Source organism: Trichosurus vulpecula, chromosome 2, assembly GCF_011100635.1.
Source record: "Trichosurus vulpecula isolate mTriVul1 chromosome 2, mTriVul1.pri, whole genome shotgun sequence".
NCBI classification, from domain to species: domain Eukaryota; kingdom Metazoa; phylum Chordata; class Mammalia; order Diprotodontia; family Phalangeridae; genus Trichosurus; species Trichosurus vulpecula.
In genome coordinates this window covers 337622310-337633455 of record NC_050574.1, presented here as the reverse complement: position 1 = coordinate 337633455, position 11146 = coordinate 337622310, and the positions used below count along the sequence as shown (strand labels likewise).

At 39.9% G+C, this 11146-nt stretch overlaps 1 protein-coding gene across 1 annotated transcript in view; it reads right to left on the bottom strand.

The window, feature by feature from the left end:
* Positions 1 to 832: 832 nt before the first annotated feature.
* HGD (homogentisate 1,2-dioxygenase) overlaps positions 833 to 11146 on the bottom strand; it is a 92477-nt gene continuing 82163 nt past the window's right edge. The window contains exons 13-14 of the mRNA XM_036744591.1: positions 7244 to 7425; positions 833 to 1448 (exon numbers count right to left, since the gene is read on the bottom strand). Of these exons, the coding sequence (XP_036600486.1) occupies positions 1299 to 1448; positions 7244 to 7425 (332 nt within the window). The 3' untranslated portion in view covers positions 833 to 1298. The remainder of the gene's footprint in view (positions 1449 to 7243; positions 7426 to 11146) is intronic.

The following is an 11146-nucleotide window of genomic DNA, read 5'->3' as shown; positions in this document are numbered from 1 at the left end:
TTAGGAATGTTGTGGGCCTGGGGTTTGACATCTCTGCTATGTGCCATATAGAGGGCATTCTTAAAGACTCTTTCTGTGGTATTCCACTGGAACTATGGTTGAAGTCGTGAGCAGGCACCCTGTGAATTCATCAGAGAATGTTCACCTTCAACGACTGGTTACTATTTGCACGTGTATGAATGAAATCATATACATCAGGGTAAATGAAAGCTTGTGATGAACACTTATGCAGGGTTTCCTCAAAGTCTTAGTGCCATCTTAAGCTTCAATTACCTTAAATAAAATGGCTTTAATTGGTTTAAATTAAATGGCAGGAAGACTTAGGAAGACACTCTGCATATCAAGAAAATCTTTTCATAGTGGGCATTCCCTTCTCAGAGATCACAATCATTTGGCATCCCTTTGTAGAAACACAACCCCTTTTGTGGGGAAAAAAAAGAAAAGGAAGAGAAATAACCTAGTGGCCAACCTTCTGCTGATGAGCCGTAATGGATATGTCTATTGGTAGTTCTGATTTCTTTCCCCTTTGATCTCATGTGTGTTTAGGAGCATTGTCTGCTAATCTTCATTCTTATAGTTTCTTAAGATACCATGGTGTCCTGCCTGTTGGGTCCTTCCCAGCTGCTGCCAGTTGTGCTTCTCCTTTTAGATTTTTGCTGATCATCTGTCTTACCCCTGCCTGGATTGACCCCTGGAACATAGCTTGTGCTTTGGCCTCACATCCATCATTGGAAGAATAGCCTCCTAGCCAGGGATGTGCTGGAGCTAAATTCTTATACTTTCAGTGTAAGCATTTATACCTTGGAAATCTACAAATACTACAAATCAGGGCTTGATTTATTGTTTTATTGATTTTCTAGATTCAAAGCGATAGATAATATGTTAATAATTCAGATTAAATTTAAAAATGTATTGTGAGTACATCCCCCCTCTCAGAACTGTTTCTAAAATATTTACCAGCACACCACTGCTCTTAGCTGAGCACCCACACTCACCCTCCCCTGCCTTGTATCTTTGGCCCAGACTTGAAAGATTCCTTCTAAATTTCTACTTCTCTCTTCAGACTAAACTACCGGCCATCTTATGACTGCGCACACCCTGGCCATTAGGTTTGTTATTTCCCCACACTGCAGGTAGGTCTTTATTGGGTAATTAAGGCATCTGCAATACACTTTTGCGATAATTTTCACGGGTTACCTGGGTATGGGAGGATGGGTAATTATTTTAACTAGCTACAGGCTTATATAACTATATGCGGAGACCCTGACTTTTCCAAGACATAAACAAACTCTTCAGGCTCATTTATGCGCAGTGGGGTTTCTGAACTTGGGTGTGAAATGGCTCCTCAGGGTTTCCCAACACTTGTAATAGTTCCGATCCAAACAGTTGCACATCTTGAGACCCCACTTGGTGACAGCCAAATTGAGCGAAGTCTCAAACATAAACGTCTGGTGGAAAGGAGAAAAAATGGGGTAAAGAGAAGGGTAAATATCAACAATGAAAGTCTAAGATACAGGAAAATAATAAAATAGCCAGCATTTATGTCGCATTTTAGGGTTTGCAAAGTGCTTTACAATTATTATCTCATTTTTATTCTCAAAATAATCCTGGAAGGTAGATGCTGTTATTAATCCCACTTTACAGATAAGAAAACTGAGGCAGAGAATACGTGATTTGCCTAGGATTACACAGCTAGTAAATGTCTTAGGATTTGAACTGAGGTCTTCCTGACTTCTTGGCTCAGTGCTCTAGCCCAGCAGTGTCAAACTCAAATAGAAAAAGGGGCCACTAAACCATGTATAAGAATCCCTTCAGGCTTCGTATTAACTCAGAAAATGACATATTAACATTATCTATGCTCTGTTGTATTTTAATTTATTTTGTTAAATATTTCCCAATTACATTTTCATCTGGTTCATGCTATCATTGTGGCCTATGGGGTGTGTTTGATGCCTCTGCTCTTGTCCCTATACCACCTAGCTGCAATTATCCAGTTTGGTGTCTGAAACAGGGACTATCAACCATGAACTTGGATGGCCAACAAAAATCACGTCTTTATTTTCAATAACTTCTCACTGAAATTTAGCATCTCCTTTGATTTTGGATGGAGGCAACAAGCCATTATTCTGAGAAGGGGTCCTTCAACTTCACCAGATCGCCAAAGGAGTCCATGACACAAAATTTAAGTATCTCTGGTACAGAAGGACATTTTACTAGTTGCTTCACTGTACTATGGATGTGTGGGTGGGTGAGTGGGTGGGGGGGGGGGAAGAAGTACAAATGACAACTTCAATCTTTACCAAGCTCTGAATTATAAAGTCAGGGAGAATAGGGTAGGCTAGGCATTTGCTGTTCAGTCATGTCTTACTCTAACATGACACCATCTGGGGTTTTCTTGGCAAAGATACTGGAGTGTTTGCCATTTCCTTCTCCAGCTCATTTTACAGATGAGGAAACTGAGGCAGAGTTAAGTGACTTGCCCAGGGTCACACAGCTAGTAAGTGTCTGAAGTCAGATTTGCTACTGACCCTTGATTACCTAGGGCACTCTATGGCGATGCCATCCCTGAGCATTTACCCCTGTAAAAATCTTTCCTTGTCCCATCCTCTTACCACCCTGATGTCTGATAAATGACAGTTAACTAATTATTAAGCCATAGGTGCTCGTGGTAACTGTGTTATTTTTCTCAGGTACAGGCAGAGACTGTCTAAGGACAACATCATAATTCAAGGGAATGACATAAATGGTGGGAAGTTCAGATGTCCTTGTAGACTTGAGAAGGGAGATGGGACATAAGCTAGAACCAGCTTGAAGGGGCTAAGCCAATTGCTAAATTTTCAGTGTGAGCATATAGCACCTTAGAAATCAACAAATGTTATAAATCGGGGTTTAATTTTTTGTTTTGTTGGATGTCTAGAATTAAGAAGGTGATGGAGAAGATGTTAATAATGAAGATTAAACTTAAAAATGTTTCTTGTGCATACTTCCCACCCACCCCCCACCCCCCCAGCTGGTTGTTAAACATTTATAGGCCACAAACATTCTGAGGCAGTATAAAGGAAGCACTAGATTAGGGCTCAGAGAATCCTGGCTCTAACACTCTCTAAACCATATAGTCTTAGCAAAGTTAATTTCCCTTTTCTGGCCTTCTGGAAAATAAGGCAGTACTGTATAGGGGGCAATACACTTGGAGTTACAAAGATGTGAATTCAAATTCTGAATCAGACATTTATATTAGCTGTTTACCCAGGCAAAGTCATTAGCCTTAGTTTTCTCATCTGTAAAAAGAAGGGGGGAAAGGCTAGACTTAGTGGCCTCTAAAGTCCTTTCCAGCTTGATACCTCTGAGCTTGTGATGCTGATAGGCAAGGTAGTCACCCAGATAACAAGGTGACTTCTAAGATCTCATCCAGTTCTGACATTCTAGGACCCTATAGCTTTCATCTCTCTACTCTGGCCCCAAGGACTGAGTTTAGGTTTAGCTCAAGATCTAAATCTTAATGATAGGTTTCATGGCTCAGTTCACTTGCAAAGTGACTATGTTGTCAAGCAAGGCTTATTGTTGTTTTTGAAAATTAGGTAGCATTTAACTTACTGTTCTGTTCTTTTTTAAAAAAAAGCCAATTTGCATATGATTTAGAATAAACTTAGATCTTATAGTCAATAGACCCTACCTGCAAAAATATAATAAAACCAAGGATAGCAGCCTACTACAGCAATTATATTCCTGTTATATGCAGAGCACGGCATACAGGAAATGCAGAACAGATTTTAAGAACCAATCAGTTTCCTTCTCTGCCAGATGAGAAAGAAAAGTAATGCAGATGAAAATGTGGTTCATTAGCTGAGGCTTTGATGAGGCAGGAGCTTCTGGACTCTCTCTGGTTCAAAAGTACAGTCAACAGTTACCATTTTGCCTCACTGTAGCTCTGGTCCTAGGAGCTTGCTTTGCCTAAAAAAAGGCAGGAGAGACTTGGACAGACTAAGTGCTCTGGGCCATGGGGAAGGGGGAGGAAGTTCAAAAAGGCCTTTAATTTTGCATTAGCTCTCTTCCCCTCTGTCCCCAACAAATAAAATGGTGGAGCTCACAGTTTAAGTTGGAAAAAGTTTCATATTCTTTCAAGACTCAGCCCTTTTAAATGTTTGGATCTTTACTTCTGCCCTACTAGAGATAAAAGGCTGAATTTCTGGGGCCTGAGGGGAGTTAACAATAGGTTAACTGGATTGTTAAAATATGATTTCTTTACAGTGGAAGGTAGACCACCAGATTAAAGCAGCTATCTATCCTATCTATTATCATGTAGAATATAATAATAACTAACATTTCTATAGCACTTTAAAATTTACAAAGATATAAATATATGCATTTATATAAACATTTACAAAGATATAAATATATGCATTTATATAAACATACACGTATACACACATATATACTGTCAGGATCCAAGATCACCCCTCTCTTTTTAGAAACCCTGTTTTCTGGAGTGAAGGCCCAGCAAGCAAGCTATGCCCTGAGCTTGGCATAACACCAGTCCTTAGCGTTCATCCATTGGATGAACACTGCTGAAATTAAGTCACAGAACTGATGATCACTGATCCTGAAGCCCTCCTATGAAGGGGCTTTTTGTCACTAGACAAGCTTGCCTCACTGTTGCTGTTGTGGCTTACCACCATTGCTACACTACACTGTTTAATTCTTTCTCTAGCCACAAATATATACCTCACAGTTTAGCCCCACTACCTCGTATCTCCTACTAGAGGAGGCCCCAACATATGTGTCTAATTTCTGTTCCCCGGCTGAATAAAGAAAGGTTTTTGCTTTTAACCTGTGTGAGCTCTTTGGTATTTTTTGGAGTTAATAGTGGTTGCAAATCCTCTGTGACTTTTTGGTCATCAGTGACCAGAGCTGGCAATGCATACATACACACATATATACACAGACACATGTGTGTATATGAATATGCATACATATACATACATGCATGCATACATATGTATGTTCACACATATAAATACATATTTATGTGTGTGTATAGATGAATATCTCTATCTCTATACTATATAAATAATCTGACCTCCACAACAGCCTTAGGAGGTAGGTGCTATGATTATGCCTATTTTAAAGATGAGAAAACTGAAACTCAGAGTGCTTAAATTACTTGCCCAAGGTCAAAGAACTAAAATATTATGGAGACAAGATTTGAACTGAGGTCTTTCTAACTCCAAGGCCAGCTCCCTAGCCACTACACCACCTAGCGAGGGTCTCCCAGTATGATGATCTCAGATTGTTACATACATCTCTGAGCCAGCTGCTATCACCCTACCTATCCCGCTACAGACAGATCCATCATCTACCTAATCTCAGTGTGTTGGGATTCTCAGTAGGAAGGGCACCCCTCTCCTGATCTGAGACTTTATAATCAGAAACAATTCTGTTCCTTTCTCCCTTCCTCACACCCTCCCTCACCATCTTTGAGGGGTTTGTTGTCTGGCTCCTCATTTTATTTTATTTTTCATTTTTATTTTCTCTCTTCCACTCATCCCTTACCTCCCATTTAAAATTTTTTAAAAGAAGAAAAAGAAAATTCTTGTAATATATATAAACACATTTCCACATTATTCATATCCAAAAATTTGTCTTACTTCTCTCCTGGTAGGGAGACAAGATAAAAGGAAGAAAAAATTAAACCTGACATAGCCTTTATTTCCTCTTCTGTTTCTACTCCATGGCAAAACAGAGAAGAAGTAGAAGTGTCTGACCCCTTTACTTTGCATATATATCATACATATAGACTATTTATATACATATACATATAACTATATTTACATATATATCTACCATACATAAATAAATATCAATCAATAAACAATTTATTAAGTGCCTACCATGTGCTAAGTACTGGCCATATAGAGACAAAAAACAGTACAAACAAATATATAGAAAACAAGCTATGTACAGAGTAAATAGGAAATAACAGAAGGAAGGCACTGGAATTAAGAGGGGTTGGAGAAGGCTTCTAGTAGAAGATGAGATTTTAGTTGGGACTTAAAGGAAGCCAGGGAGGTCGGTAAATAGAAAGGAGGAGGGAGAGCATGCTGGACAGCCAGAGAAAATGCCTGGAGCCAAGAGACAGAGTGTCTCATTCATGGGATGGCTAATAGGCCAGTGTCACTGGACCAAAGAGTACACGGTGACAAGTATGATGTAAGAAGACACACACACACGTGTGTATATATTCATATATATATGCATGTATATATGCGTATACACACACACGCACACACACACACACACACACACACACACATATATATATATATTTTTTTTTTTAGTAGGTAAAAGTGGCCTTATTTTTACTCCATTTCTTACCTTGCCTTAATCATTGAATGGGTATTGCCTCAGACAAACTGAGACTTGGGAAAGACCTCACAAGGAATATAAATTTATTGAAACAGAGCTCTGGAAACCAGGCATCGATAAAGCCATTAGGATTCAAATGGAGCTACTTGTGGACGGCTTAAGCCCAAATCTCTGCCTCTAATTTATTGGCCAATAATAAGTCTCAGCCCAAGCTTCTGCTAGTCATTGTCTGGGTTTCCATGGCTCAGAGTGAGTGTAAATAGCAATTGTTTCTGTTTCAGCCAGAAACCCCAAAGGTCTTCCCCTCCCATTTTTTTTAAGTTGGTAAAAGAAGCCTTTTTTGGGCTCATTTCTCACCTATCCTCAATCACTGAATGGGTGTTGCCTCAGACAAACTGAGACCCAGGAAAGACATTAGCTTAAAAAGGCCAAGGTCTTCCCTGCATCCAAGACCATCTCCAGTCATCCTGATCTATATCTTGCTACTGGACCCAGATGGCTCTGGAGAGAGTGAGGCTGATGACTTTGCATAGCCCTGCTTTACTTAAAGTCAAGACATCACCTTCCTGATGTCATCAGTCCTCTTTGAGAAGAAGGCCAAACAACAACATATACATACATACACACACACATACATATACATACACATAAACACACATGCATACATACATATACTTGTCTCCCCCACTGGAATACAGGCCTAAACTCCTTGGGATTGGGTGTTGTTCCATTCATGTGTTTGTATCCTCAGTCCAACACCCAGCACACAGTAGGTAGTTAATAAGTACTTGTTAACTGATTGATGATCACAGGGCTTTGGTGAGATGAACAGTGAAGTTGGGGCTCACTGAATGACCATACTAGGACTTAACCCGCTTACCATGGTTCCTTCTGCAACTCTCTCTGGCTCCAGCTTGGCCTTGCTTGCCTTCTCAAAACAATCCCCGTCTGGTCCATGAGGTGTCATGGCACTGTGCAGGCTGCCTCCTCCAGGCTGGAATCCTTCTTGCTTAGCCTCATAATGCCCTTTGATCAATCCCATGAATTCACTCATGCAGTTCCCTAGGGGATTTGAAATTTGTTTTTATAACATAAAGGAAAACAGTTATAGTACTTGAAACTACAGTCCCAAAAGACTTCAGAGAAGGGCAGGTGGGCCTTAGAGAAGGAATAGAATACTAGGTAGGAGATACAAGGCTAAGACTCTAGCCCTGGACTTGGAAGAATTGTGTCCAAATGCCACCTCCTGATGCTTTCTACCTGTGTGGCCTTGAGCAAGTCATTTAACTTCTTTTAGCCTCAGTTTACTGATCTGTAAAATGAGGAGGTGGACTAGTTGGCTTCTAGATCTTTGAACCTATGATCATAGATTACAGAGTTTCAATCCTGGAACCCAACATTTTACTAAGGAGGTGTGAATTTGCCCAGGACTTGAGTATAAGATCTTAAAGAAATGAGGCTAAGCCTCAATGAAATCAGTCTGGTGGCAAGAAATTTTGATAAAAATAAGATTTGAGCCATAACTGTATTTTTCATGCTATTGGTCCAGAAACATTTAAAACTATTGATCTTGAAACTTTCTTCGCACTTGGTTTCCATGACAGTGAGTCTTTGTCATTCTGCCAAGGCATTTTTTTCTCTTTTGCTTATTACCCATCCTCCATCCCCTTTTCCCCAACTATGGATTTTCACCTACCAACCTTTTGTCCTCAAATCTCTTTAGTTCTATATCTTCACTCACTCATTACCTTTGTGAACTCATCTGCCTTTATAAGGCTTCAACTATCACCTCAATGGGGATGACTCACCAATCTCCACCTCCACTCCTCCTCCTCTCTAGTCATATATTTCCAGCTTCTTACAAGACATAGCCACCTGTCTGTCTTGTCACAATGCTGTCTTATTCCTTTCTAATTTTGACCCATCACCTTTGGTGACCACCTTCCTCAAATGGAGAAAAAAAAAAAAAACAAACTAAAAAGGAAAATCAATTTAAAAAAAGACTCCTAACAACTTGTGGTCCATTATCCTCCCACCCTACCCCACCTCTCTGCAGAAAGAAGGCTACAGAAAAGCCGTAAGAGTCAAGGACAGTGCCATAGACCCTTGGAGAGAAGGGTGCATTTAACCATCCAGGAGTCCAGGAAGCCAATGGTTGGGGGCACGCTGACCTGTTCCTGATGGTCTCCTGAGACAAGATCTGTTATTTTCATGACTCCAGCCTTCATCAACCTTTTTTTTTTACCATGATTCTTCCATTTTTCTGTTCCAGACTTGTCTTAGCCCACATCTTGAGAGCTCCTCGTTGAGTCATGATTCTCCAATATATTTGACCTGATCTGATCTTAGATCTCATTTTTGTCCAACCTCCACTTACTGTTACTTTTCAGCCTTAGGTAGCTCAAACCATTTTGGCCAGTTTTTATCAACTGTTAGGAAAGCGGCTTCCTAGCCCTACTATCACTTTGTTATTCTATACAAGCCATCCTCAGACTTTTTGATTCAGGACCTTTACACTCTTAAAAATTATTAAGGACCCCTCCCACATACCCACCCACCCAAAGAGCTTTTGTTTTTGTGGATTATATCTACCGATACTTAGTTTATTAGAAATTAAAATACTATTATTATGAAAACAGTTTTGACCTCAAGAACCCCTTGAAAGAGTCTCAGAGACCCCTGAGGGCTCCTGGACCACACTTGGAGAACTTTCGCTTTACACCTGTACTCTTTCCCCTATGTCTACAGTTGTAGATAGGAACAGCAATCAGCATTACCTTCAGAAGTACCCTGCCTTGCTCTCCTCAAGCCCATTCCCAGAAGACTATTAGCTGGGAATGAAAAAGGACAAATGCGATTTCTCTTTTTATAAACTGTAGGTAGATAATTAAAGGTTTCTTTTGCTAGCAAGGATTAAAAGCTAGAGAAAAGACATTTGCAAAAGGTTTTTGTTAGCAGGCTACTGTGAAGTCCTAAACCTCTAGAGCCAGAGATGTAGCTCTGTACATATATTAGACAACTTTTAATTAAAAGAAAATGTTTGGGGTGAGTTTGAAAGTTGAGTTCCATTGAAACCTTTGTAAGAAGGTCTGGCCTCTGGCTTACCTTATGTGACCTTGGGCAATTTCTGTAACTACTTTGGGCCTGTGTTTCTATATTTGTCAAATGGGGACATTCAACGAGATGGTTTTGGAGCCTTCCAGCTCTAAATATATGAATCTATGAGTAAAATTAGCATGTCTAAAGGTTAGTGAATCAGGTGCCCAATTGTACTCAAGTGTATGTATTTCTTCAACCCTAGCTTTAAATTCTATGCTTTCACGATTTAATGGATTTATGATTTCATCAGTGTGGGTACTTCCTCCTACCAGAGTTTGTAACAATCTCTCTGTGCATTTTACAAATTTCTCATATAAGAACCACTAAATATGTTGGGGCTTCTCCTTTGATTCTTTAAATACCTTAATGGTACCAACATAGTCTTTCTATTGCCTCAGTTCTAGGCTGAACTTATCTATTTGCAGTGTCTATCCAAGATATATACATACACATATACATATATACACATATGTATATGTGTATGTATGTATGTATATGTATATGTTAGAGAGAGAGATGAACTAATTCAATGAATGGATTGCCCACCCAATGGCATACCCTAACCCAGAAGAATGTAAGCCCTTTGAGGTCAGGGAGGGTTTCATTTTTGTCTTTGTGTGCTTAATACCTAGCACACAGTAGGCACTTAAATGCTTGTGGGATTGAATCTAGGCAATATCTGTTTTTCATTCACCTGGCTTTTCTGTGTGGACTGGTCAAATGATCTCTTTTGCATAATAATGGATTTCACTGAGGAGGTTTAATAATATACCAGAGCTTACTGCAGTTTTCCCCGTGAATGATACATCCAAATAAGAATATTTGGAAAACCTCATCATCATCATAGACCTCCTTATCTATCTGGACTCTGTCTTGTGCAGGATGTTCTCCACGACCCTGGCAGACACCTTGGGTGAGCATATGTTTCCAGGGCTTATGCCTTACTTGATGCTCACAGTAAGTGAGTTAAACGAAGTTATCTCCGTAGGTACATCTGTCATAAAATCTTGTATTATTTTAACATATGCGTGGGAGATATCTTATTTGAGGAGAACCTTTAAAGCAGTTGGATTGTATATCATCTTTTAAAACGTCGTGATTAGCCATTGTTCTGCTTCCCTGTTGGAACAGAGAACCTTCTTTTTATGGAAGAGGCATTTGCAAATGGGAAAGTGAACTTTGACCTTTGCCTGGGTCCTTCCTGCTTGTAGTGTGTGCTTAATTGTTTGGGCAATGAGGCCATCCACTTGGTGGCAGCTTATTCAAACTCAAGTTCTCAAAACTAAAGGGAAATGTACAATACCTGAAGTTCAGCTTTGCAAACCAAACCTATAAAATGCTAGCCAAAGTCACATCCCCCTTCTCTCTGTGTGAGTCCTAGCTAAGTGCCAAACCTTCTTCTTCGTCTTTTTTTTTTTTTTTGTGCTTGGCTCCACAGAAATTCTGCTTGAGGCCCCAAGGAGATGAGTGTGGCAGAACCCGACAGGAGGCTGGGAGTATGACAGCCACAGTAGGGAAGGTGAGACTCATCACAACTCCACTCTTTTTTTTCCCCATAAAGAAGGAATGTAAGAAATGGAATAAGTTTTCACTTAAATTCCTTTGCTTTAAAGGCAGCCTAAGAGGCACTGTGCATAATGGTTACAGAGCCAGCCTCAAAACCAGGAAGGTTCAGGTCCCCCTT